This window comes from Phaenicophaeus curvirostris, unplaced genomic scaffold, assembly GCF_032191515.1.
Source record: "Phaenicophaeus curvirostris isolate KB17595 unplaced genomic scaffold, BPBGC_Pcur_1.0 scaffold_406, whole genome shotgun sequence".
In the NCBI taxonomy this organism is placed as follows: domain Eukaryota; kingdom Metazoa; phylum Chordata; class Aves; order Cuculiformes; family Cuculidae; genus Phaenicophaeus; species Phaenicophaeus curvirostris.
Window position 1 is genome coordinate 1 of NW_027206995.1, and position 27663 is coordinate 27663.

The 27663-nt window shown below is 57.8% G+C and overlaps 1 protein-coding gene across 1 annotated transcript; it reads right to left on the minus strand.

The window, feature by feature from the left end:
* Positions 1–505: 505 nt before the first annotated feature.
* Positions 506–27251, minus strand: SMC1A (structural maintenance of chromosomes 1A). The gene is made up of 24 exons (XM_069882934.1): positions 27103–27251; positions 25720–25908; positions 23296–23408; positions 21743–21946; positions 21433–21671; positions 19631–19889; positions 18698–18838; positions 18535–18617; positions 17656–17863; positions 17388–17573; positions 15629–15808; positions 15372–15518; positions 13931–14068; positions 12676–12792; positions 12492–12598; positions 12184–12325; positions 10358–10503; positions 9029–9182; positions 8711–8821; positions 5702–5858; positions 3879–4033; positions 2785–2936; positions 2596–2665; positions 506–631 (listed from the first exon to the last, which is right to left on the minus strand). Exons 1-24 carry the CDS (start codon positions 27209–27211, stop codon positions 506–508), a joined length of 3633 nt encoding a protein of 1210 aa, XP_069739035.1. The 5' UTR covers positions 27212–27251.
* Positions 27252–27663: the final 412 nt, after the last annotated feature.

Consider the following 27663-nt stretch of genomic DNA (forward strand, 5'->3'; position numbering starts at 1 on the left):
CCCCTCTTAAGCGTCCCCCCCACTAATGCCCCCCACTCTTTGGTTCCCGCCCTCTTTAGGTCCCCCCCACTTTGTGTTCCCCCCCCCCCTACCCCCTTCAGGTCCCCCCCTCTTAAGCATCCCCCCCACTAATGCCCCCCCCTTTGGTTCCCCCCACTTTAGGTTCCCCTCTCCTTTAGGTCCCCCCCCAATTTGAGTCCTCCCATCTTTAGGTGTCCCCCCCCACACTTTGTGTTCCCCCCCCCCCCTTCAGGTCCCCCCCTCTTAAGCGTCCCCCCCCAATGCCCCCCCCTCTTTGGTTTCCCCCCCTTTAGGTCCCCCCTACTTTGAGTCCCCCCATCTTTAGGTTCCCCCCCACCCCCTTCAGGTCTCTGCTCTTAAGCATCCCCCCCACTAATGCGACCCCCCCTTTTTGGTTCCCCCCAACTTTGGTTCCCCCCCCCCCTTCCCCACCCCCCCAGCTCCATTTTTGCCCCCCCCCCCCCCTTTTTTTTGCCCCCCCCCTTTATTTGCCCCCCACCTCGGGGTAGACGCCGATGAGGCTCTGGGCTTTGGTGTAAAACTCCTCCTTGAGGGAGATGACGATGGCTTGGAAGTTGGCGGCTGATTGCTCCTTGATGTAATTGGCCACCTACGGCGGGGGGGGGGCAACCAAAAATGAGGGGGGGGCTACCAAAAATGGGATGGGGGCTACCAAAAATCCCACCCCCGGGCGCTGAAATGGGGCCTTTCCGGAGAAAAAGGGGAGGAGGGGAGGCCTTGGAGCTCCTCAAACCCCGCAGAACCCCCCCAAAAATCCCTCGGAGACCCTCAAGAACTTTGAGGAGCCATGAAATATCCCAGGGGTCCTCCAAAAGTGTGAGTTGGGGCCATAAGTACCTTGGAGGTCCCCAAAAATCACTGGAGAAGCTCTCAAATCCATGGAGAACCTCTCAAATCCGTGGAGAACCTCTCAAAAACCCTGAAGAACCTCTCAAAATCCATGGAGAACCCCTCAAATCCCTGGAGAACGTCTCAAAAACCCTGGAGAACCTCTCAAATCTATAGAGAACCTCTTGAAATCCCTGGAGAACCTCTCGAAATCTATGGAGAACTCCTCAAATCCCAGGAGAACCTCTCAAATCCCTGGAGAACGTCTCAAAAACCCTGGAGAACGTCTCAAAAACCATGGAGAACCTCTCAAAATCCATGGAGAATGTCTCAAATCTGTGGAAAACCTCTCAAAAGCCCTGAAGAACCTCTCAAAATCCATGGAGAACCCTTCAAATCCCTGGAGAATGTCTCAAAAACTCTGGAGAACCCCTCAAAATGGCTGAAGAACCTCACAAATCCCTGGAGAACCTCTCAAAACCCCTGGAGAACCTCTCCAAATCCATGGAGAACCCTTCAAAAAGCATGGAGAACCTCTCAAATACGTGGAGAACCTCTCAAAAACCCTGGAGAACCTCTCAAATCCATAGAGAATCTCTTGAAATCCCTGGAGAATCCCTCAAATCCCTGGAGAACCCTTCAAAAACCATGGAGAACATCTCAAATCCGTGGAGAATCTCTCAAAATCCCTGAAGAACCTCTCAAAATCCATGGAGAACCCTTCAAATCCCTGGAGAACCTCTCAAAAACTCTGGAGAACTCCTCAAAATGGCTGAAGAACCTCACAAATCCCTGGGGAACCTCTCAAAAACCCTGGAGAACCTCTCAAATCCATGGAGAACCTCTCAAAAACCCTGAAGAACCTCTCAAAATCCATGGAGAACCCCTCAAATCCCTGGAGAACGTCTCAAATCCATAGAGAACCTCTCAAATCCACGGAGAACCCTTCAAAATCCATGGAGAACCCCTCAAATCCATACAGAATGTCTCAAAAACCCTGGAGAATGTCTCAATTCCATAGAGAACCTCTCAAAATCCCTGGAGAACCTCTGAAATCCATAGAGAGCCTCTCAAAAACCCTGAAGAACCTCTCAAATCCATGGAGAACCCTTCAAAAACCATGGAGAACCTCTCAAAAACCATCAAGAACCTCTCAAATCCATGGAGAACCTTTCCAAAACCCTGGAGAACCTCTCAAAATCCCTGGAGAACCTCTCAAAATCCCTGGAGAACCCCTCAAATCCCTGGAGAACCTCTCAAAAACCATGGAGAGCCTCTCCAAAACCCTGGAGAACCCCTCAAAATGGCTGAAGAACCTCTCAAAATCCCTGGAGAACCTCTCAAAATCCCTGGAGAACCTCTCAAAATCCCTGGAGAACCTCTCAAAAACCCTGAAGAAGCTCTGAAATCCATGGAGAACCTCTCCAAATTCCTGGAGAGCCTCTCAAAAACCATGGAGAACCCCTCAAATCCATGGAGAACCTCTCAAAAACCCTGGAGAACTCCTCAAAATGGCTGAAGAACCTCACAAATCCCTGGAGAACGTCTGAAAAACCATGGAGAACCTCTCAAATCCATGGAGAACCCCTCAAATCTCTGGAGAACGTGTCAAAAACCCTGAAGAACCTCTCCAAATCCCTGGAGAGCCTCTCAAAAACCATGGAGAAGCCCTCGCAACGCCTCCAAATCCTCACGAAGACCCCCAGGAGGCCCCCAGAGCCCCACCTTGCCGATGTTGGTGTTGTCCAGGGCGGCGTCGATCTCGTCCAGCACGAAAAACGGAGCCGGTTTGTAACTGGGAAGGTGGAAAAGAAGCCGCGTGAGATGCCACCACGAAGAAATTTGGGTTCCTGAGGGAGAAGACGACGAGGAGACGGGAGGAAAAAGGGAGTTTGAGGAGGAGGAAGGGCCCACCTGTGGATGGCGAAGAGCAGAGCGAGGGCGGCCACCGTCTTCTCGCCCCCGGAGAGGTTGTCCATGGGCCGGAAGCGCTTGCCGGGGGCCACGCAGTTGTAGTTGATGCCATCTAGGTAGGGTTCCTCGGGGTTCTCCGGGCCCAGGAAGGCCTGCGAGGGGTTAAAAAGAGGGGAGTGTGCAAGGGGGGGGGTGAGTGTGCGAGGAGGGACACGGCAAGGCCGGGTTGGGAGCCGAGGGTGACCTCGTCACGGTGGAGGAGGACGCTGAGACCTCGAGGTGGACACTGAAGACCTCAAGAAGAGATGAGATGGGTGTGTGAGGCCATAATGAGCGTGCAAGGGCTCATGTGAGTGTGCGAGGCCTCATGCGAGACCAGGATGAGCGTGCAAGGAGCAGGGGGGTCACACCAAGGCCGGGTTGGGAGCCGAGGGTGACACCATCATGGTGGAGGAGGACGCTGAGACCTTGAGGTGGACACTGAAGACCTCAAGAAGAGATGAGATGAGTGTGCGAGGCCTCGTGTGAGACCAGGATGAGTGTGCAAGGAGCAGGGGGTCACGCCAAGGCCTGGTTGGAAGCCGAGGTGGCCTCGTCACGGTGGAGGAGGACGCTGAGACCTCGAGGTGGATGTTGAGGAGCTCAAGAAGAGGAAAGAGGAGCGTGTGAGGACTCATGTGAGCGTGTGAGGCTGGAATGAGCGTGCGAGGCCTCGTGCGAGACCAGGATGAGCGTGCAAGGAGCAGGGGGTCACGCCAAGGCCTGGTTGGAAGCCAAGAGTGACCTCGTCGTGGTGGAGGAGGACGCTGAGACCTCAAGGTGGACACTGAAGACCTCAAGAAGAGATGAGGTGAGTGTGTGAGGCCAGGATGAGCGTGCGAGGCCTCGTGTGAGTGTGCGAGGCCTCGTGCGAGACTGGGATGAGCGTGCAAGGAGCAGGGGGGTCACGCCAAGGCCGGGTTGGGAGCAGAGGGGACCTCGTCATGGAAGAGGAGGACGCTGAAGAGCTCAAGGTGGAGGTTGAGGAGCTCAAGCAGAGGCAAGAGGAGCGTGCGAGGCCTCGTGCGAGCGTGCGAGGCCCTCGTGCGAGGTACCTGGGCGCTGCTGTTGCGCGACAGGGCCTTGTAGATCTCGTCGATGTTGGTGGCCACCGACTCGAAGCAGGCGTTGAAGCGGTCGAATCGCTCCTTCTTCATCTGCTCGAAGGCCTGTTTGGCCTTCTTGGCCCTCTTGCGCGCCGCCTCGAACTCTGGGGACAACGGGACACGGGGACACGTCCCTGGGGGCCCCGAGCTCCGGCCCCGAGCTCCTCGTGTCCCCAGGTTCTATCTCCAAGCTCCTGGGGGCCCCAAGAGCCATCTCCAAGCTCCTGGTGACCCCAAGCTCCTGGTGACCCCAAGTTCTATCTCCAAGCTCCTGGTGTCCCCAAGCTCCCGGTGACCCCAAGTTCCATCTACAACCTCCTACTGTCACCAAGTTCCTGGTGTCTCCAAGCTCCTGGGGGCCCCAGGATCCATCTCCAAGCTCCTGGTGTCCCCAAGTCCCTGGTGTCCCCAAGTTCCATCTCCAAGCTCCTGGTGTCCCCAAGCCCCTGGTGTCCCCAAGCTCCTGGTGTCCCCAAGTCCCATCTCCAAGTCCTGGTGTCCCCAGGCTCCATCTCCAAGTCCCTTGTGTCCCCAAGCTCCTGGTGTCCCCAAGTTCCATCTCCAAGTCCTGGTGTACCCAAGCTCCTGGTGTCCCCAAGTTCCATCTCCAAGCTCCTGGTGTCCCCAAGCTCCTGGTGTCCCCAAGTTCCATCTCCAAGCTCCTGGTGTCCCCAAGCTCCTGATGTCCCCAAGATCCATCTCCAAGTCCTGGTGTCCCCAGGCTCCTGGTGTCCCCAAGTTCCATCTCCAAGCTCCTGGTGTCCCCAAGCTCCATCTCCAAGCTCCTGGTGTCCCCAAGCTCCTGATGTCCCCAAGATCCATCTCCAAGTCCTGGTGTCCCCAGGCTCCTGGTGTCCCCAAGTTCCATCTCCAAGCTCCTGGTGTCCCCAAGCTCCATCTCCAAGTTCCATCTCCAAGTCCTGGTGTCCCCAAGCTCCATCTCCAAGTCCTGGTGTCCCCAGGCTCCTGCTGTCCCCAAGTTCCATCTCCAAGCTCCTGGTGTCCCCAAGCTCCTGATGTCCCCAAGATCCATCCCCAAGCTCCTGGTGTCCCCAAATTCCATCTCCAAGTCCTTGTGTCCCCAAGATCCATCTTCAAGCTCCTGGTGTCCCCAGGTTCTATCTCCAAGCTCCTGGTGGCCCCAAGGTCCATCCCCAAGCTCCTGGTGGCCCCAAGGTCCATCCCCAAGCTCCTCGTGTCCCCAAGTTCCATCTCCAACCTCCTGGTGCCCCCAAGTTCTGTCTCCAACCTCCTGGTGCCCCCAAGTTCCATCTCCAACCTCCTGGTGTCCCCAAGTTCCATCTCCAAGTCCTTGTGTCCCCAAGCTCCTGGTGTACCCAAGATCCATCCCCAAGCTCCTCGTGTCCCCAAGTTCCATCTCCAAGTCCTTGCGTCCCCAAACTCCTGGTGTCCCCAAGTTCCATCTCCAAGTCCTTGTGTCCCCAAGCTCCTGGTGGCCCCAAGATCCATCCCCAAGCCCCTGGTGTCCCCAAGCCCCTGGTGTCCCCAAGTTCCCTCTCCAAGCTCCTGGTGTCCCCAAGTTCCATCTCCAAGTCCCTTGTGTCCCCAAGCTCCTGGTGGCCCCAAGATCCATCCCCAAGCCCCTTGTGTCCCCAGGTTCCATCTCCAAGCTCCTGGTGTCCCCAGGTTCCATCTCCAAGCCCCTGGTGTCCCCAAGTTCCCTCTCCAAGCTCCTGGTGTCCCCCGGTTCCATCCCCAAGCCCCTGGTGTCCCCCGGTTCCCTCCCGAAGGCCCCGGTGCGCCCCCCGCACCGTCCGAGGTCTCCTGGAACTTGTCGCGGACGCTCTCGAGCTTCTCCATGGCCTTCATGTTGGGGGCGGCGATGCGCTGCAGGACGCTCTGCTGCTCCGTCAGCCGCTGCTGCAGCTGGTTCATCTCCTGACGGATCTCCTCCTCCGCCTGCGCGTCCTGGGGGCGGGGCCTCGGTCAGGGGGCGGGGCTTAGCCCGGGGGGCGGGGCTTCCGGGTGGAAAGGCCCCATAGGGGTTAATGGGGGCGTGGCCTCGGTCAAGGGGCGGGGCTTAGCGCAGGGGGGCGGGGCTTCCGGGTGGAAAGGCCCCATAGGGGTTAATGGGGGGCGTGGCCTCAGCTGGACAGCCCCATAGGGGTTAATGGGGGGCGTAGCCTCATCAATGGGGGCGGGGCTTAGCGGGGGGCGGGGCTTAGCCGGGGGGGCGGGGCTTCCGGGTGGAAAGGCCCCATAGGGATTAATGGGGGGTGTGGCCTCAGCTGGACAGCCCCATAGGGGTTAATGGGGGCGTGGCCTCGGTCAAGGGGGCGGGGCTTAGCCCAGGGGGCGGGGCTTCCGGGTGGACAGGCCCTATAGGAGCCTATTGGGGGCGTGGCCTCAGCTGGACAGGCCCTATAGGAGCCTATTGGGGGCGTGGCCTCAGCTGGACAGGCCCTATAGGAGCCTATTGGGGCGTGGCCTCGGTCAAGGGGGCGGGGCTTAGCCAGAGGGGCGGGGCTTTAAGGTGGAAAGGCCCCATGGGGTTAATGGGGGCGTGGCCTCAGCTGGACAGCCCCATAGGGGTTAATGGGGGCGTGGCCTCAGCTGGACAGGCCCATAGGGGTTAATGGGGGCGTGGCCTCAGCTGGACAGGCCCCATAGGGGTTAATGGGGGCGTGGCCTCAGCTGGACAGGCCCATAGGGGTTAATGGGGGGCGTGGCCTCAGCTGGACAGCCCCATAGGGGTTAATGGGGGGCGTAGCCTCGTCAAGGGGGGCGGGGCTTAGCGGGGGGCGGGGCTTAGCCCGGGGGGCGGGGCTTCCGGGTGGAAAGGCCCCATAGGGATTAATGGGGGGTGTGGCCTCAGCTGGACAGCCCCATAGGGGTTAATGGGGGCGTGGCCTCGGTCAAGGGGGCGGGGCTTAGCCCAGGGGGCGGGGCTTCCGGGTGGACAGGCCCTATAGGAGCCTATTGGGGCGTGGCCTCGGTCAAGGGGGCGGGGCTTAGCCAGAGGGGCGGGGCTTTAAGGTGGAAAGGCCCCATAGGGGTTAATGGGGGCGTGGCCTCAGCTGGACAGCCCCATAGGGGTTAATGGGGGGCGTGGCCTCAGCTGGACAGGCCCCATAGGGGTTAATGGGGGCGTGGCCTCAGCTGGACAGGCCCATAGGGGTTAATGGGGGGCGTGGCCTCAGCTGGACAGGCCCCATAGGGGTTAATGGGGGGCGTGGCCTCAGCTGGACAGGCCCATAGGGGTTAATGGGGGCGTGGCCTCAGCTGGACAGGCCCCATAGGGGTTAATGGGGGGCGTGGCCTCAGCTGGACAGGCCCCATAGGGGTTAATGGGGGGCGTGGCCTCAGCTGGACAGGCCCATAGGGGTTAATGGGGGCGTGGCCTCAGCTGGACAGGCCCATAGGGGTTAATGGGGGCGTGGCCTCAGCTGGACAGGCCCCATAGGGGTTAATGGGGGCGTGGCCTCAGCTGGACAGGCCCATAGGGGTTAATGGGGGGCGTGGCCTCAGCTGGACAGGCCCATAGGGGTTAATGGGGGCGTGGCCTCAGCTGGACAGGCCCATAGGGGTTAATGGGGGCGTGGCCTCAGCTGGACAGGCCCATAGGGGTTAATGGGGGCGTGGCCTCAGCTGGACAGGCCCATAGGGGTTAATGGGGGGCGTGGCCTCGTCAATGGGGGCGGGGCTTAGCGGGGGGCGGGGCTTAGCCCGGGGGGCGGGGCTTCCGGGTGGAAAGGCCCCATAGGGATTAATGGGGGGTGTGGCCTCAGCTGGACAGCCCCATAGGGGTTAATGGGGGCGTGGCCTCGGTCAAGGGGCGGGGCTTAGCCCAGGGGGCGGGGCTTCCGGGTGGACAGGCCCTATAGGAGCCTATTGGGGGCGTGGCCTCAGCTGGACAGGCCCTATAGGAGCCTATTGGGGGCGTGGCCTCAGCTGGACAGGCCCTATAGGAGCCTATTGGGGCGTGGCCTCGGTCAAGGGGGCGGGGCTTAGCCAGAGGGGCGGGGCTTTAAGGTGGAAAGGCCCCATAGGGGTTAATGGGGGCGTGGCCTCAGCTGGACAGGCCCCATAGGGGTTAATGGGGGCGTGGCCTCAGCTGGACAGGCCCATAGGGGTTAATGGGGGCGTGGCCTCAGCTGGACAGGCCCCATAGGGGTTAATGGGGGCGTGGCCTCAGCTGGACAGGCCCATAGGGGTTAATGGGGGCGTGGCCTCAGCTGGACAGGCGCCATAGGGGTTAATGGGGGCGTGGCCTCAGCTGGACAGCCCCATAGGGGTTAATGGGGGGCGTGGCCTCAGCTGGACAGGCCCCATAGGGGTTAATGGGGGCGTGGCCTCAGCTGGACAGACCCATAGGGGTTAATGGGGCGTGGCCTCAGCTGGACAGGCCCATAGGGGTTAATGGGGGCGTGGCCTCAGCTGGACAGGCCCATAGGGGTTAATGGGGGGCGTGGCCTCAGCTGGACAGGCCCATAGGGGTTAATGGGGGCGTGGCCTCAGCTGGACAGGCCCATAGGGGTTAATGGGGGCGTGGCCTCAGCTGGACAGGCCCATAGGGGTTAATGGGGGCGTGGCCTCAGCTGGACAGGCCCATAGGGGTTAATGGGGGCGTGGCCTCAGCTGGACAGGCCCTATAGGAGTCTATGGGGGGCGTGGGGGGACATGGGGGGGGACAGACGGACGCGGGGGAGGGACAGACGGACGCGGGGGAGGGAGGAAAGATGGAAGTAGGGGGGGTAAAGATGATAGTAGAGGTGGAAAGATGGAAGTGTGGGGGGACAGACGGACGCGGGGGGGGGCACCTTGAGCTCCTCGGGCAGGTCACTGTAGTCGATCTCGATGAGGGCCTCACGGGCATAGAGGCTGGACGTGCGCTGGGAGCTGCTGACAGGCTCCTCGCCGGCGGCGCCGCCCTGGGCGGGGGAAACCGAGAAAAAAGAGCCCTCAGCCACACGCGCAGGGGCACTAGCTGTGCTCCCAGGGCCACTAGCCCCACCCCCAAGGCCACTAGCCCCATCCCATGCCCCTTAGCCCCACTCCCAGGGCCACTAGCCGCACTCCCAGGGCCGCTACCCCCCCTCCACTGCCTGCTAGCCCCCTGGGCGGGCCACTAGCCGCACCTCCTCCTGGCTGATGTCGTCCATGGTGCCCTTGGCGAGGGGCAGTTTGATGTCCTGCATCTTGCAGGCCTGGAGCAGGTTGTGGCGGTCGCTGCGCTTCTGCTCCAGCTTCGTCTCGATGGCCGTCACCTCCTTCTGCAGGTGCGTCATCTCCCTGCGGGCCCAGGCGGCTACTAGCCCGGCCCGGGGGGCCGCCAGCCCCTTCCCCGCCCCACAGCTCGGTAACGCCTCCCGCGCCCCCTTAGCCGCAGCCACAGGGCCACTAGCCTCACCCCCAGGGCCACTAGCCCCTCCCATGCCCCTTTAGCTCCACCCACAGGGCCACTAGCCTCACCCCAAGGGCCACTAGCCCCCTCCCATGCCCTTTAGCCCCACTCACAGGGCCACTAGCCGCACCCCAAGGGCCACTAGCCCCTCCCATGCCCCTTTAGCTCCACCCACAGGGCCACTAGCCCCACCCCAAGGGCCACTAGCCCCTCCCATGCCCCTTTAGCCCCACTCACAGGGCCACTAGCCGCACCCCCAGGGCCACTAGCCCCTCCCATGCCCCTTTAGCTCCACCCACAGGGCCACTAGCTGCACCCCAAGGGCCACTAGCCCCTCCCATGCCCCTTTAGCTCCACCCACAGGGCCACTAGCCGCACCCCAAGGGCCACTAGCCCCTCCCATGCCCCTTTAGCTCCACCCACAGGGCCACTAGCCCCACCCCAAGGGCCACTAGCCCCCTCCCATGCCCTTTAGCCCCACTCACAGGGCCACTAGCTGCACCCCAAGGGCCACTAGCCCCCTCCCACGCCCATTAGCCCCCTCCCATACCCATTAGCCCTAGTCACAGGGTCACTAGCCCCACCCATAACCCATAACCCACCCCACAGAGCTACTAGCCCAACCCCCAGGGCCACTAGCCCCACCCCAAGGGCCACTAGCCCCACCCATAACCCAGAGCCCACACCCCAGAGCTACTAGCCCCACCCCAAGGGCCACTAGCCCCACCCCAAGGGCCACTAGCCCCACCCATAACCCAGAACCCACCCCCCAGAGCTACTAGCCCTCCCCCAAGGGTCACTAGCCCCCTCCCACGCCCCTTAGCCCCACTCTCAGGGTCACTAGCCCCATCCATAACCCATAGCCCACCCCACAGAGCTACTAGCCCAACCCCCAGGGCCACTAGCCCCACCCAAGGGCCACTGGCCCCCTCCCATGCCCCTTGGTTCCACTCCCAGGGCCACTAGCCCCACCCCAGGGGCCACTAGCCCCGTCCCATGACCCTTAGCCCGACTCCCAGGGCCACTAGCCCCACCCCAAGGGCCACTAGCCCCCTCTCCTCACTTGTTGGCCCCCCCCAGCTTCTTGCGGATCTCGTCCATCTCGTGGTTCTTGTCGTTGACCTCGGATTTCTTGGCCAGGTGCTGGTTCTTGAGGTCCTGCAGCTGGGCCATCGTCTCGTCGATGATCTTCATGTGCCGCTGCTCCTCCTGCCGCCAAACCCGCGTTACTCTCCCCCAAACCGCCACAAAACCCCAAAGCCTTTTCTCCTCCCCCGAAAAAAACACCGAGACCCCCCCAAATCCTCTTTTTCTCCCCAAAAAGCTACCAAAACCCCCCCAAATCCTCTTTTTTTCTCCCCAAAAAACTACAAAACCCCCCAAATCCTACTTTTTCTCCCCCAAAATCCTTTTTTCTCCACCCAAAATCACAAAAACCCCCAAAATCCTCTTTTTTCTCCCCCAAACCCCCCAAGATCCTCTGTTTTCTCCCCAAAAACCAGCAAAAAAACCCCAAATCCTCTTTTTTCTCCCTCAAAACCACCAAAACCCCACAAAATCCTTTTTCTCCCCCCAAATCCTTTTTACTCCCCAAAAAACCATCAACCCCCCCAAAATCCTTTTTTCTCCCCAAAAAACACCAAAACCCCCAAAATCCTTTTTTCTTGCCAAAAAAACCCAAAATCCTCTTTTTTTCTCCCCCCAAAACCATGAAAACCCCCCAAAACCCTCTTTTTTCTCCCCCAAACCCCCTAAAGTCCCCAAATCCTCTTTTATTCTCCCCCAAAAAACACCCAAAACCCCCAAAATCCTTTTTTCTTCCCCCAAAAAATGAAAAAAAAGCCAAAATTCTTTTTTCTCACCCAAAACCACCAAAATCCTCTTTTTTCTCCCCCCAAACCACTAAAATCCTCTTTTTTCTCCCCAAAAACCACCAAAACCCCAAAAAATCCTTCTTTCTCCCCCAAAATCCTCTTTTTACTCCCCCCAAAACACCAAAACCCCCCAAATCCTCTTTTTTCTCCCCCGAAAACCACCAAAACCCCTCAAATCCTTTTTTCTTCCCCAATGAACCCAAAATCCTCTTTTTTCTCCCCCCAAAACCATGAAAACCCCCCAAACCCCTCTTTTTTCTCCCCCAAATCCCCTAAAAAGCCCCCAAATCCTCTTTTTTCTCCCACAAAAACCACCCAAAACCCCCCAAATCCTTTTTTCTCCCTCCAAAAAGTGAAAAAACCCCAAAATCCTCTTTTTTCTCCCCCAAAACCATCAAAATCCTGTTTTCTCCTCAAAAAAACACCAAAACCCCCCAAATCCTCTTTTTTTCTCCCCCAAAACCACCGAAACCCCACAAAATCCTCTTTTTCTCCCCCAGAATCCTCTTTTTACTCCCCAAAAAACACCAAAACCCCCCAAATCCTCTTTTTTCTCCCCCAAAAACAACAAAACCCCCAAAATCCTTTTTTCTTCCCCAAAAAACCCAAAATCCTCTTTTTTCTCCCCCCAAACCCCCCAAGATCCTTTTTTCTCTCCCCAAAACCATGACCCCCCCAAAACCCTCTTTTTTCTCCCCCAAATCCCCTAAAAAGCCCCCAAATCCTCTTTTTTCTCCCCAAAAAACACCAAAACCCCCCAAATCCTTTTTTCTCCTGCCAAAAAAACCCCCAACTCCTCTTTTTTCTCCCCCCGAAACCACCAAAACCCCCAAATCCTCTTATTTCTCCCCCAAAACCCCTCAAAATCTTCTTTTTTCTCCCCCCAAACCCATGAAAACCCCCCAACCCCCTCTTTTTTCTCCCCCAAATCCCCTAAAAAGCCCCCAAATCCTCTTTTTTCCCCTCACAAACCACTCAAATCCTCTTTTTTCTCCCCAAAAAAGCCCCTCGGAACCTTCTTGAGCTTCTCGATCTCGGCCTCGTCCTTGCGCACGCCCTGCTCCCACATGGCCACCTTCTCCTGGTCCTCGCGCAGCTGGTTGCGCTCGAAATCCAGCTGGATGCCCAAGCGAGTCTTCTGGTTCTCAAACTCCAGCCTGAAAACCACACGAGTTCAACCCCCAAAACCTCCGGGGCTGCACCCCAAACGGGGAGGGAGCCCCAAAGAATCAGGAATGGGGCCTACGGGGGCCCCCAGAACCTCGGGGGGGGCTAAGCGGGCCCGGTTGGGCCCCCCCGCCATGTTTTTTGGGGTCCCTTCACCTCTTCTTCGCGATCTCGTTCTGCCTCTTCACCTTCTCCTCCTCGAATTCCCGAATATTCCGGACCCCGATTTCACGGCAAAACTCCTCAAACACCTCATCCTCCACCTTAAAAAAAAATAATAATAAAGTAGGGGGCAACGGGGTCCCCCAAACCCCTCCTGCCCCCCCGAAAAACCCCTCACCTGGTTCATCTTCTCCTTCAGATCCTTCATCTCCCGCTCGCGGCCCTGGATGATGCGCTTGATGTCGTTGATGCGAGGCCCAAAATTGGCTAGTTCGCTCTCCAGTTTTGATTTTTCCTGCGGCGGGAGAGGAAAAAATGATGAAAGGATGTCAAGGAGCCCTCCCTGCACCCCAAAATTCCCCCTCTGGGTCTGTCCGGAGCCAAAAAAACCCAGAGGGAAGGGGGAGTTCTCTGTGACGCCCCCAAAACGGCTGCTTTAAAGCTTGGAAAAGCCCTGGAACGCAACTAAAAGGGGGGAAGGCAGCCTAAAATCCTGCCACAGGGACCCAAAAAGGGCAGAATTGGCCTCGAAAAGCACAGAATGGCCTCAAAAGTCAACAAAAAGGGCAGAAGCGAGCGCGTAAGACCCCAAAAAGGGGGGAATTTGCGCTAAATTGAGTAGAATCCACCCCAAAATGGACGGAATCGGCCTCGAAAGTGGCAGAAACAGCCCCAAAATGGACAGAATCTGCCTCAAAATGGGGGGAAAAGGCCCCATTGACCCAAAACCGGCAGAATTCACAGCAAAGTCAACGGAATCTGCACCAAAATAGGAGGAATCTGCCTCGAAAGTGGCAGAATCCACCCCAAAATGGACAGAATCTGCCTTGAAATGGGGGGAAATAGGCTCCATTGACCCAAAAATGGCAGAATTCACAGCAAAATGAACAGAACCTGCACCAAAATAGGTGGAATTTGCCTTGAAAGAGGCAGAATCCACCCCAAAATGGACAGAATCTGCCTCGAAATGGGGGGAATAGGCCCCATTGACCCAAAATTGGCAGAATTCACAGCAAAATCAATGGAATCTGCACCAAAATAGGTGGAATTTGCCTCGAAAGTGACAGAATCCACCCCAAAATGGACAGAATCTGCCTCGAAATGGGGAGAATAGGCTCCATTGACCCCAAAATTGGCAGAATTCACAGCAAAATGAACGGAATCTGCACCAAAATAGGCGGAATCTGCCTCGAAAGTGGCGGAATCCACCCCAAAAGGGACAGAATCTGCCTCGAAATGGGGAGAATAGGCCCCATTGACCCAAAATTGGCAGAATTCACAGCAAAATGAATGGAATCTGCACCAAAAGGGGTGGAATTTGCCTCGAAAGTGACAGAATCTGCCTCAAAATGGCAGATTCCGAGCCCAAAGTGGCAGATTCCGAGCCCAAAGTGGCAGATTCGAGCCCAAAGTGGTGGAAGCGGCCGCAGCACCTGGAGGTTGAGGGCGAGGTGCCGCGTCTTGGTCTGCTCGAGGTCGCTCTGCGAGTACTTGAGGCGCATCTGGAGCCCGTGAGCCTGCGACTGCACCTGGCGCAGCTCGGCCTCCTTCCGCTTGGCCTTCATCTGCTCCTGGGGGGGGGAAAAAGGGGGAAAGGGAGTTGAGGGGGGGAAAAGGGGGGAAATGGGCAGGAAATGGGGGGGAGGGGGAGGAAAAGGGAGGGAAATGGCGGCGAGGGGGAGAAAAAGGCGGGAAACGAGCGGGAGGGAAGAAAAAGGCGGGAAACGAGCGTGAGGGAAGAAAAAGGCGGGAAATGGATGTGAGAGGGGAAAATGGGGGAAAAATGAGGTTAAAGGGAGGGGAAAGGGTGAGCAATGGAGGTAAAAGGGGGGTAAACGGGGGGGAAATGGGGGTGAGGGGGAGAAAAAGGGGGGGAAAGGGCGGTGAGGGGGGAAAGGGGTGGGAAATAAGGGGGAAATAGGGGTGAGGGGGAGAAAAAGGGTGGGAAATGGTGGTGAGGGGGGAAAAAGGGGGAAAATGGAGGTGGGGGGGAAAATGGGGGGGAAATGAGGTTAAAGGGAGGGGAAAGGGGGAGACATGGAGGTAAAAGGGGGGGAAACGGGGGAAATGGGGGTGAGGGGGAGAAAAAGGGTGGGAAATGGGGGGGAAATGGGGCTGAGGGGGAGAAAAAGGGTGGGAAATGGCGGTGAGGGGGGAAAGGGTGGGAAATAGGGGGGAAATGGGGGTGAGGGGGAGAAAAAGGGTGGGAAATGGCGGTGAGGGGGGGAAAGGGTGGGAAATAGGGGGGAAATGGGGGTGAGGGGGAGAAAAAGGAGGGGAAATGGCGGTGAGGGGGGAAAATGGGGGGGAAATGAGGTTAAGGGGAGGGGAAAGGGTGAGAAACAGGAGTAAAAGGGGGGGAAAGGGCAGGAAAAGGGTGAGAAATGGGTGTGTGGGAGGAAATGGGAAGGAAGCAGGCGGGAAGCGGGGGTGAAGGGGGGAAAAGGAAGGGGAAAGGCTGGGAAATGGGAAACAGGTTGTGGGGGGAAGGGGAGGAAAAGGATAGGAAGTGGGTGTGAAGGGGAAACAAGTGTGAGGGGGGAACGAGTGGGAAATGAGCAGGAAATGAGTGTGAGGGGAAGAAAGGGAGGAAAACTGTGGGAAATGGGCAGGAAAAGAGAGGGAAACATGCAGGAAATGGGTGCGAGGGGGGAAAAATGGTGGGAAATGGCACGTGGGGGTTGAAAGGGGATCCCCTTCCAGAAAGAGATTTTTGGGCAAGGGGTTTTTTGGGGTCAGGAGGAGCCTCAGCAGGCGCAGAGGCAGCTCTGGGGGGCGGGGGATGGAGTTTGGAGGGCGCGGAAGGCCAAAAAGGAGGTTTGGGGTAGAGAAAAAAGGCGGGGGGGGTGTCCACGCTCTCGCCCCCCCCTCAACCTTGAGCTCCTCGGTCAGCCGCTCCTTCTTTTCCTTCAGCTTATCCACCGCTTTCTCATCCCAGCGCCGAGCTTTGGCCTTCAGGTCGCTGGCCCCTCCAGAAATCACCCCCGATTTTTGAAACAGGGTCCCATCCAGCGCCACCGTCTGCGGAGATTGAAAAAAAAACGGAGATAACGAGGGCGGAGAAGCAGCCGGGACGCCGGGATCCTCAAGAGGAGGAGAAGGAGGAGGAAAAGGAGAGTGGGGGCACCTACTTTGTGGCGCTGGTGGCCCCCGAAGGCGATGCGGCGGGCGTCCTCCACGTTGTCGCAGACCAGGGCGTTGCCGCAGGCGTATTGAAGAGCTTTTTTGATGTGGGGAGGCTCGTAGCGGATCACGTCGATCACCAGCTTCGCCCCTTTCAGCTCGCGCAGCTTCTCGTCCGTCGGCTTCACCTGCAGGACGAGGAAGGGTTAACGGGGACCCCCACCCCCCACAAAAAAAAAAACCCTCAGGGAGGAGCAGGAATCCCAAGGGATTCACTCCGGATCCCAAAAAACCCCGGCGCTGAGCTTCAAGGGGTTAAAGAGGGATCCCCAAAACCCTACGGAGGGATCGAAGCCGCAAGGGACCCGATGGGGACACCCCCCGGGCCCCAAAGGGTTAAACGGGTCCCCCCAAAACCCTCAGACGAGGCGATAAAGGGAACTGCTAAGTTCCTTCAAGGACCTCAGAGGGTTAAAGGCCACCCCTAACCCCCCTCTGAGACCCCAGGGACCCCCCCAAAACCTCTTTGGGGTCCTCAAAGGTTTAAAGGACCCCCCTAAACCCCTTGTGGGACCCCAAGGACCCCCCCAAAAACCCCTTTGGGGTCCTCAAAGGTTTAAAGGACCCCCCTAAACCCCTTGTGGGACCCCAAGGAGGTAAAGACTCTACCTCAAACCCCTTCCAGGACCCCAGATTCACCCCTCAAACCCCTTCCAAGACCTCAAAGGCTTCAAGGCCCCCCCTGAGAACCCCCCTAAACCCCTTGCAGGACCCCAAGGAGATAAAGGCTCCACCTCAAACCCCTTCCAGGACCCCAGATTCCTCCCTCAAACCCCTTCCAAGACCTCAAAGGCTTCAAGGCCCCCCCAGACCCCTCCCAGCACCCCGAAAATCCCCCTAAACCCATTCCAGGACCCCAAGGAGTTAAAGGCTCCACCTCAAACCCCTTCCAAGACCTCAAAGGGTTCAAGGCCCCCCCGAGAACCCCCCTAAACCCCTTCCAGGACCCCAAATTCCTCCCTCAAACCCCTTCCAAGACCTCAAAGGGTTCAAGGCCCCCCCCGACCCCTCCCAGCACCCCAAAAATCCCCCTAAACCCATTCCAGGACCCCAAGGAGTTAAAGGCTCCACCTCAAACCCCTTCCAAGACCTCAAAGGCTTCAAGGTGCCCCCTGAGAACCCCCGTAAACCCCTTGTGGGACCCCAAGGAGTTAAAGGCTCCACTTCAAACCCCTTCCAGGACCCCAAATTGCTCCCTCAAACCCCTTCCAGGACCCCAAAGGGTTCAAGGACCCCCCAGACCCCTCCCAGCACCCCGAAAAATCCCCCTAAACCCATTCCAGGACCCCAAGGAGTTAAAGGCTCCACCTCAAACCCCTTCCAAGACCTCAAAGGCTTCAAGGCCCCCCCTGAGAACCCCCCTAAACCCCTTGTAGGACCCCAAGGAGTTAAAGGCTCCACCTCAAACCCCTTCCAGGACCCCAAGGAGTTAAAGGCTCCACCTCAAACCCCTTCCAAGACCTCAAAGGCTTCAAGGCGCCCCCTGAGAACCCCCGTAAACCCCTTCCAGGACCCCAAATTGCTCCCTCAAACCCCTTCCAAGACCTCAAAGGCTTCAAGGCCCCTCCTGAAACACCCCAACCCCTTCCAGACTCCCCCGAACCCTACGGATTTTCCTTCCCGATGACTCCCTTCCCCCTTTCTTCCCCTCCCACCTCCTCTCGGGGTCCCCCCCGACGCCCCCTCCTCCCTGCGACCCAATCCCACCTCCAGGTAGTCGAGGGGCAGGAAGGTCTCGGGCTCCCCGCGCTGCTCCTTGATGTACTGGATGCAATCCCGGCCCGTTTTCTCGGAATCCACGATGATGGCGTCCATGTTCTTGCCCAGAACCTTGGTGACGGCGATCTGGTATTTCTTCTGGGTGGGCTGGCACAGGTCGATGAGGCGCCCGTACTGCGGGAGCCGCGCGATCAGGACGGAGAAAAGAAAGGGAAAAAGCGGGAATTCCGAAGCGGGGAAGGACCAGGGGACTCACGACGGAGCCGGGATAGAGGCGCTTGATGCTGTCCATGATCTCGGCCTTGCGCTGCTGCCGGCTGCTCTCCTGGCGGTCGATGCGGGCGTCTCCGAGCTGCTCCATCACCTGGTTTAATTCCTTGTTGATCTCGTCGATGCGACGTTTGGCTAATTCCACCTCTTCCGTCAGCTCCCCCTCCAGGCGCTTCTGCTCCTCCAGGGATTGTCTGCAGGGGAGAGGATCGGGAATGAGGTGGGAATGGGGGATTGGGGACAAGGGACGGCTTGGAGAAGGCCTGGAGGGTGGAAACTGGGAATGGAATGAGGTGGGAATGGGGGATTGGGGACAAGGGACACCTCGGGGCGGCCTGGAGGATGGAAACTGGGAATGGAATGAGGTGGGAATGGGGGATTGGGGACAAGGGACACCTCGGGCTGGCCTGGAGGGTGGAAACTGGGATTGGGAATGAGGTGGGAATGGGGGATTGGGGACAAGGGACACCTCGGGGCGGCCTGGAGGATGGAAACTGGGAATGGAATGAGGTGGGAATGGGGGATTGGGGACAAGGGACACCTCGGGGCGGCCTGGAGGGTGGAAACTGGGAATGGAATGAGGTGGGAATGGGGGATTGGGGACAAGGGACACCTCGGGGCGGCCTGGAGGGTGGAAACTGGGAATGGAATGAGGTGGGAATGGGGGATTGGGGACAAGGGACACCTCGGGGCTGGCCTGGAGGGTGGAAACTGGGAATGGAATGAGGTGGGAATGGGGGATTGGGGACAAGGGACACCTCGGGGGTGCCCTGAGGACAGAGCCAAGGCCCCAGGGACGGGAGACGCCTCCCGGAATCAGGAATCGGGGCCAGGCTGGAGCTCGGGGCTGGGGCTGAGGCCTCACTTGCTGGTGGCGATGTACTCCTCGAGCTTCTCGATGCGCTTCTGGTTCTCCTCGATCTCCCGCAGCTTCTGCTTGATCTTGGCCTGGGAACGAGGGCCGGGCCGGCTCAGCCGGGGGCGGGAGGACGCGGGAGGGATGCGGGAGAGGCCCCCCCGGCGCTCACCTCCGTCTCCACCTTCTTCCTCTCCTCCAGATCCAAGCGATCCTGGTCGGCTTTCTGATCCCGGTTGAACTTCTCCAGCTCCTGCGCCAGCGTGGCCGCGCGTTTGCTGGCCTCTTCCTTCAGCCGGTGGTATTTCTTCACCTGATCCCAGAGGAAAACGGGATGAGAGAAGGTCCTAAATCCACCCCCTGGAGCCACCAGGATGAGAGAAGGTCCTAAATCCACCCCCTGGAGGCCCCGGGATGAGAGAAGGTCCTAAATCCACCCCCTGGACACACCGGGATGAGAGAAGGTCCTAAATCCACCCCCTGGAGGCCCCGGGATGAGAGAAGGTCCTAAATCCACCCCCTGGACACACTGGGATGAGAGAAGGTCCTAAATCCACCCCCTGGGGGCCCCGGGATGAGAGAAGGTCCTAAATCCACCCCCTGGAGCCACCAGGATGAGAGAAGGTCCTAAATCCACCCCCTGGACACCCCGGGATGAGAGAAGGTCCTAAATCCACCCCCTGGGGCCACCAGGATGAGAGAAGGTCCTAAATCCACCCCCTGGACACCCCGGGATGAGAGAAGGTCCTAAATCCACCCCCTGGACACCCCAGGATGAGAGAAGGTCCTAAATCCACCCCCTGGACACCCCAGGATGAGAGAAGGTCCTAAATCCATCCCCTGGACACACCGGGATGAGAGAAGGTCCTAAATCCACCCCCTGGAGGCCCCGGGATGAGAGAAGGTCCTAAATCCACCCCCTGGGGGCCCTGGGATGAGAGAAGGTCCTAAATCCACCCCCTGGACACACCGGGATGAGAGAAGGTCCTAAATCCACCCCCTGGACACACTGGGATGAGAGAAGGTCCTAAATCCACCCCATGGGGCCACCAGGATGGGAGAAGGTCCTAAATCCACCCCCTGGACGCCCCGGGACGAACCCCACCTGGTTCTCCTCCAAGGTCAGATCCCGCCCTTGGCTTTGACTCTCCTCTTCCATGCGTTCCTCAAACTCTTGCCGGGCTTTTTCCACGGAGAGCATCTCCTTCTCCAGCTCGTCCATGTCCCCTTTGCGTTTCTTGTACTGCTTCTGCGCGTTCTGCAAGGATTTCTTGGCCGCTTCCAACTTTTTGATCTTGTGGGAGGTGTTCTCCTTCGCTTTGATGTACTGAGGCCGCTTCTGGTTGAGCTCGGAATCCTTTTCCCTGGAATAACGACTCAAGATTAGGGACCATCAGAGCTTCCCACCCACTGGAGAATCGTAGGAGGCTCCGAGATGGAAGTTCCCGCCTAGGACAACCCCGATCTTCACATCACGACGTGTCTAAACGCTCCTGGATTTATGGGAAGTCACGTTCCGGGCCTCCAGCACCTTCTAGGAGAAGAACCTTCTCCGATTTCCAACCTGCCCTCCCCCTGGAGCAGGTTCCTGCTGTTCCCTTGGGCCGGGGGGGACAGCGGGAAGGCCGAGGAGCAGCCGGACCTCAACTTAGGAAGGAAAAACCAACGAGAAGGACTTTTCCGGGTCCAAGAGAACGTCCCCTCGCGGGTGGTTGAAGATGGTGACCTCGTATCAACGGACGAGGAGGAGGCGGAGGTGCTTAACAACTTTTTTGGCCTCGGTTGCCACCAAGAACCTCTCTCCTCGCTCCTCGGGGGCCACGGGACAGCGAGATGGTGACCAGGGAGGTGAATCCCGTCCCAGAGCAGAGGAGGAGCAGGTTGGTGACCACCTGAGGAACGGATCTAAGTCAACGGGACCTCGTGGGGCGCATCCCAGAATTGGCTGAGATCATCTCCGTGAGGTTTGAAAAGCTCAGGAGGTCTCAGGGTCTCAGGAGGAGACCCTGGTGGCTGGAAGAAGGGAAGACGGTGGAGCAGATCCTCCTACAAGCCCTTGGAGGTGACTAACGTCAACCAGCACGGCCGATCCTACCCCTCTGCTCCTCTCTGGGGAGACCTCAACTGGAGGATCAGCTCCAGGTCTGGAATCCTCCATGGGAGGAGGAGACGGAGCTGTCGGAATGGGCCCTGAGGAGGCTCCGAGGGCGACGCGAGGGCTGGAGAACCTCCCAGACGAGGCTCAGCTTGGAGAAGGCTCTGAGGAGACCTCGGAGCGACCCGAAGGGGCTCCAAGAAAGCTGGGGAAGAGCTTTCCACAAAGGTTTGGAGCAATGGGATGACGGGGAACGGGGATAAAGCGGAGAGGAGCAGATTTCGACTAGATGGAAGGAGGAATTTCTTCTCCGTGAGAGGCCCTGGAACAGGTTCCCGGGGAAGTCATGGCTGCCCCGTCCCTGGAGACGCTCAAGGCCAGGCTGGATGAGGCCCTGGCCTAGCGGGACGCGTCCCCGATGACCTTTAGGTTCCTTCCAACCCAACCTCCGATTCCCTCGGGCCCAGAGAGAGGAGCTCATTCCCTGAGGAACCAGACGCCAAATCCGGCTCCACGCGGTTAACGACCACCCAGCTCTCCACGACCCCCACGCCCTCGCGAGCGACACCTGCTCCTCCCGATTCCGTGTCATCCGCAAATTTCAAACCTCCGAGCCGTGCCTCCGGGTCCTTCCCGGCCACTCCAAGATGGAGAATCCCACTAGGAACTCGTTTCCACCTTGACGCGACCCTTCGAGCCCAACCCACCGCGCTGGGAGCTTCTCCGGCTTGGAGGCCGGAGGTTTAGGCTCCTCGGAGAGGCGGAAGCGAAGGGATTAATGGAACCCGAAGGGCTAAACGGGGCTTCCTCACTTGATCTCCTTCTCGATCTGCTGCTGCTCCCGCATCATCTTGCCCAGCTCCTTCTTGCGATCCTTCAGCTCGTCCTCCACCCGATCCATCCTCTTCTTGTCCTTATCGATCTCCCGGTTCTTCAGGCCCAACTCCTTGTTGAGCTTCTCGATTTCCGCCTCGTTGTGGTAAAGCTTGAAGAGCTGGAGCTGCACCTGAGCCCTCACCACTTCGTCTTTCAACCGTTGGTAACGATCGGCCTGCAACGAGGAGAAACGAGGTAAGAAACGAGGGATGAGGAGGCGGAATGTCCACACGGAGCTGCTCCGACCTCTTCCTTCTCCTGCTTGGCCTCCTTGCGCTCGGCGGCGATGTTCTTCTTGCGGTGGTAGTTGAACTGCGTGTCCTCCTCGGCCTTCACCATCTCCTTCTTGCGCTTGTCGTACTCCTGCGCCAACTCCCCGGAGCGGCTGATCTCCTCAAACAGGGCCGTGCGCTCCTTGGGGTTCTTCATGGCGATGGATTCCACCGCGCCCTGAGGGGGATCGGGGGCTCCTGAACCTCAGCCCTGGGGGGGAACCCCAAATCCTCCTGGATGGAGGGATCGGGACACGGATGGGACCCCAAATCCCCCTGGATGGAGGGATCGGGACAGGGATGGGACCCCAGATCCTCCTGGATGGAGGGATCAGGACAGGGATGGGACCCCAGATCCTCCTGGATGGAGGGATCAGGACAGGGATGGGACCCCAAATCCCCCTGGATGGAGGGATCGGGACACGGATGGGACCCCAAATCCCCCTGGATGGAGGGATCGGGACACGGATGGGACCCCAAATCCCCCTGGATGGAGGGATCGGGACAGGGATGGGACCCCAAATCCTCCTGGATGGAGGGATCGGGACACGGATGGGACCCCAAATCCTCCTGGATGGAGGGATCGGGACAGGGATGGGACCCCAAATCCTCCTGGATGGAGGGATGGGGACAGGGATGAGCCCCCAAATCCTCGTGGAGCTTCTCCACAGGTTTCTCCACTTACCTCACCCTAAATCCCTCCTAAACCCACGTTTACACCCCCAAAACCCCTCCTAAACCCACACTTAACCCACCCTAAATCCCACCTACCTCCCCAAAACCCACCTAGACCCCCCAAAATCCCTCCTAGACCCATATTTACTCCCCTCAAATCCCCCCTAAACCCTCAAACTCACACTTACCTCACTTTAAATCCCTCCTAGACCCACATTTACCCCCCTCAGATCCCCCCTAAACCCTCAAACCCCCTCAAAAATCCCTCCTAAACCCACACTTATCCCACTCTAAACCCCACCTACCCCCCCAAACCAACTTATACCCCCAAAATCCCTCTTAAACCCACATTTACCCCCCTCAAATCCCCCCTAAACCCTCAAACTCACACTCACCTCACCTTAAATCCCTCCTAGACCCCCCTCAAGACCCCCCTAAACCCTCAAACCAACTTAAACCCCCCAAAATCCCTCCCAGACCCACATTTACACCCCCCAAGTCCCCCCTAAACCCTCAAACCAACTTAAACCCCCCAAAATCCCTCCCAGACCCACATTTACACCCCCCAAGTCCCCCCTAAACCCTCAAACCAACTTAAACCCCCCAAATCCCTCCTAGACCCACATTTACCCCCCTCAAATCCCCCCTAAACCCTCAAACTCACACTCACCTCACCCTAAATCCCTCCTAGACCCACATTTACCCACCTCAAATCCCCCCTAAACCCTCACCCCCCCCCAAAATCCCTCCTAACCCCCCCCAAATCCCTCCCTAGAGCCCGAATCCCCCCTCAAAGCTCCCCCAAACCCCCTCAAATTCCCCCCTAACGCCCTCTGCTCTCTGCCCTCGAACCTGGAAGACGAGGAAGTTCCTGGCCTTGATGAGGATGCCCAGTTTCTCCAGCTCCTCGCTGTACTCGCTCAGCTGCACCACCCGGTTGTTGATCTTATACTCCGAAGAACTTCCTACGCCAGTAAAAATTTGGAGACGTCAAAGGCAACACCCCAAAATCCATAAACCCACCCCCTAAAATCCGAGAATGATAGAACCACCAGGTTGGAAAAGACCCACGGGACCATCGTGGGCTCGGTTCCCACCACAAGAAGGACGTCGAGGCTCTGGAGCGAGGCCAGAGAAGAGAACGGAGCTGGGAACGGCCTCGAGCTCCACCAGGGGAGGGTCAGGCTGGAAATCAGGGAAAAATTCTTCATGGAAAGGGTCGTTGGGTGCTGGAAAAGGGAGGGGGTTGAGGCCCCTTCCCCAGAGGGGTTTAAAAACCAGCGGATGAGGTGGTTTAGGGGTTGATGGGAACGGTTGGACTCGATGATCCAGTGGCTCTTTTCCAGCCTAAGGATTCTCTGATTGATTTTGTGATTCTACAGTTTTGTGACTCCACGATCCCGTGACTCTACGATTCTGAGATTCCGTGATTCTACGACTCTAAGATTTTGTGATTTTACAACTCCGCGATTCTACGACTCTAACATTTCGTGATTCTGACTCCGCAACTCTACGACTCCACGATTCTATGATTCTAAGATTTCGTGATTCTAAGATTCTAAGATTTTGTGATTCTACGACTCCATGATTCTATGACTCTAAGATTCCGTGACTCTACGACTCCGTGACTCTACGACTCTAAGATTTTGTGATTCTACGACTCCGCAATTCTACAACTCCAAGATTTTGTGATTCTACGACTCCACGATTCTATGATTCTAAGATTTTGTGATTCTATGACTCCGCAACTCTACGACTCCATGATTCTATGATTCTAAGATTTTGTGATCCTACAACTCCATAATTCTACAACTCTAAGATTCCGTGATTCTACGACTCCACGATTCCATGATTCTAAGATTCTGTGATTCTACAACTCTATAACACTATGACTCTAAGATTCCACGATTCCACGACTCCATGATTCCATGATTCTAAGATTTTGTGATTCTACGACTCTGCAATTCTGTGACCCCATGATTCTACAACTCGAAGATTTTGTGATTCTATGACGCCGTGACTCTACAACTCCATGATTCTACGATTCTAAGATTTTGTGATTCTATGACTCCAAGATTTTGTGATTCTATGACTCCAAGATTTTGTGACTCCGTGATTTTGTGATTCTGACTCTGCAACTCTATGACATCACAATTCTATGATTCTAAGATTTTGTGATTCCACGACTCCGCGATTCTACGCCTCTAAGATTTTGCGATTCTACGACACTACAACTCTACAATTTTATGATTCTAAGATTTTGTGATTCTATGACTCTGCGACTCTATGACTCCATGATTCTACGATTCTAAGATTCCATGATACTACGACTCCGCAACTCTACAATTCTAAGACTCCGTGACTCTACGACTCCATGATTCTACGACTCTAAGATTTTGTGATTCTACGACACTACAACTCTACAATTTTACGATTCTAAGATTTTGTGATTCTATGACGCTGCGACTCTACGACTCCATGATTCTACAACTCTAAGATTTTGTGATTCTACGACTCTGTGATTCTACGACTCCGTGATTCTGTGATTCTACGACTCTGCGACTCTACGATTCTAAGATTCTGCGATTCTACGACTCTGCGATTCTAAGATTCCGTGATTCTACGACTCTGCGATTCTACGACTCCGTGATTCCGTGATTCTACGACTCCGCGACTCTACGATTCTAAGATTCCGTGATTCTACGACTCCGCGACTCTACGATTCTAAGATTCCACGATTCTACGATTCTAAGATTCCGCGATTCCACGATTCTACGACTCTACGATTCTAAGATTCCGTGATTCTACGGCTCCACGATTCTAAGATTCCGTGATTCCGCGACTCCATGATTCCGCGACTCCACGATTCTAAGATTTTGTGATTCTGACTCCGCAACTCTACGACTCCATAATTCTACGATTCTAAGATTCCATGATTCTACGACTCCGCGACTCTACGACTCCATGATTCTAATATTCTAAGATTTTGTGATTCCACAACTCCACAACTCTACGACCCCGAGGTCTTTAAGCCCAAGCAGCCCCATCCACAGCCCTTCCCTCCTCCACCACCCGAGTCCCTTTGCCCTCGAAGTCCCTCAGCTTCGTTTGGCCTTTCCTCAACCCCCGCTAACGAGGCCTAACCACCCGATTCCCTCGCGTTTCCTTCCCGAGAGCGCTCAGGATCCCCTCTTCCACCGTTTTTCCCGGCGCGGAGCTCGGAACGAGCGGCCTGGAGCGCGTCCAGGTGTCCCCCCGCCCCTTCTCCTTCCGTACCGACGATGACGCGAGCGAAGGTTCGATCCTCAGCGCCTTCTTCGGAGTAAACCATGCTGACGTAGGCCCGGCTGGCCGCCGGCTTGCCCACGGGGGCCCCGTGGATCAGATCCCGCAGGGTTTTCACGCGCAGGTTGCTTGTTTTCTCCCCCAAAACGAAGCTGATGGCGTCCATCAGGTTGGATTTACCTGGGGGGGGGTTAAAAGGGGAGCCCCAAGATTGCTTGGGAGAGCTCGGAGAAAGGCGAGGGAGACGAGGAAATGGCGGAGGAGGAACGAGGGCGCAGAAAATGGAGGGAGAACCTAAAAAATGGGGGGAGGAGGAGGAATTTGGGGGACCCCAGGAGTTGGGGGGGGGAAAGGGGGATCCTAGAGAATGGGGGGGAAGGAGAAAGGAAGAGAGAATGGAGACACCCCAAAAAAAAAAGGAGGAAATGGGGGGATCCCCATAAATGGGGGTGAGGGGAGGGAAGGGGGGGACCCCAAAGCTTGGGAGGGTGAGGGGGGACCCCAAGGATGAAGGGGGAAGCCTGAGGATGGGGGGCGAACCCCAACGATTAAGGGAGATTCCAAGGATGGAGGGGGACCCCAAGGATTAGGGGAGACCCCCAAGGATTGGGGGGACACCCCAAGGATTGGGGGGGGATGGAGGGAGAGTCCAAGGATGGAGGGGGACCCTGAGGATTAGGGGAGACCCCAAGGATGGGAGGAGGAACCCCAAGAATGGAGGGGGACCCCAAGGATTAGGGGAGGGGACCCCAAGGATGGAGGGAGATTCCAAGGATTAAGGGGAACCCTAAGGATGGAGAGGGGACCCCAAGGATTGGAGGAGAGCCCAAGGATTAGGGGGGACCCCAAGGCATTGGGGGGGATGGGACCAAAGGACGGAAGGGGACCCCAAGAATGGAGGGGGGACCCCAGGGATTAGGGGGGATGGGACCAAAGGACAGAGGGGGGACCCTAAGGATTAGGGGGGACCCCAAGGACTAAGGGGGATGGGACTAAAGGACGAAGGGGGACCCCAAGGATGGAGGAAGGACTCCAATGACTAAGGGGGATGGGACCAAAGGACAGAGGGGAGACCCCAAGGATGGAGGGGGGACCCCAAGGAGTAGTGGGGACCCCAAGGATGGAGGGGGGATGGGACCAAAGGACGAAGGGGGACCCTAAGGATAGAGGGGGGACCCCAAGGATTGGGGGGATGGGACCAAAGGACAGAGGGGAGACCCTAAGGATGGAGGGGGGACCCCAAGGACGGAGGGGGGATGGGACCAAAGGATGAAGGGGACCCCAAGGATGGAGGGGGGACCCCAAGGATTAGTGGGGACCCCAGGGAGTGGGGGGGCCGGGATCTAAGTGCGGATTTGGGGCCCCGGGAGTCACCGGAGCCGTTGGGGCCGATGATGGCGGTGAAGCGGCGGAAGGGCCCGATGATCTGGCGGCCCTTGTACGACTTGAAGTTCTCGATCTCGATGAGCTTCAGGAACCCCATGGCGGCGTTGGGGGCCGGGGAGAGGGGGGGAGGAAAGGGGGGGGGGGGGGCGGGGAAGGAGAAGAACCCGAACGAGGCGCGGGGGAAGGAACCGGGATCGGGAGCCGAACGGAGCCCGCCCGGCGGGAAAGAGGCGCCAGCGGGCCCGCCCAGCGCTCCGATTGGCTCCTTCTGCTGTCAATCAACCATTAACCCCGCCCTCCTCGCTTTCTATTGGTCAGCGCGCTGAATTCCGAGCTCTGACTGGCCCGTCGGCCTGTCAATCATCACTTTACCCCGCCCACCCTCCTCCCGCCCCGCGCGCCATCACTACACCCTGAAGCCACGCCCCCTCGCTCCCCTAATTTGCATACTGGGCGCTGATTGGCTCCTCTCGCGCTTTAGCCCCGCCCACCGGCTCCTTCCCGCCTCGCCCGCGGGCTGAGCCGCTGTCAATCATCCCCTTAAGCCCC

What these genes read in the sequence shown, in the direction of transcription:
- SMC1A (XM_069882934.1), bottom strand. Translation starts at nt 27,211, where the DNA reads ATGGGGTTCCTGAAGCTCATCGAGATCGAGAACTTCAAGTCGTACAAG. An exon ending in GGAAGAAGGTGGAGACGGAG is followed by an intron (nt 18,618 to 18,697) that starts GTGAGCGCCGGG and finishes CCTCGTTCCCAG; the next exon opens with GCCAAGATCAAGCAGAAGCT. An exon ending in CGCGCAACAGCAGCGCCCAG is followed by an intron (nt 2,937 to 3,878) that starts GTACCTCGCACG and finishes AACCCCTCGCAG; the next exon opens with GCCTTCCTGGGCCCGGAGAA.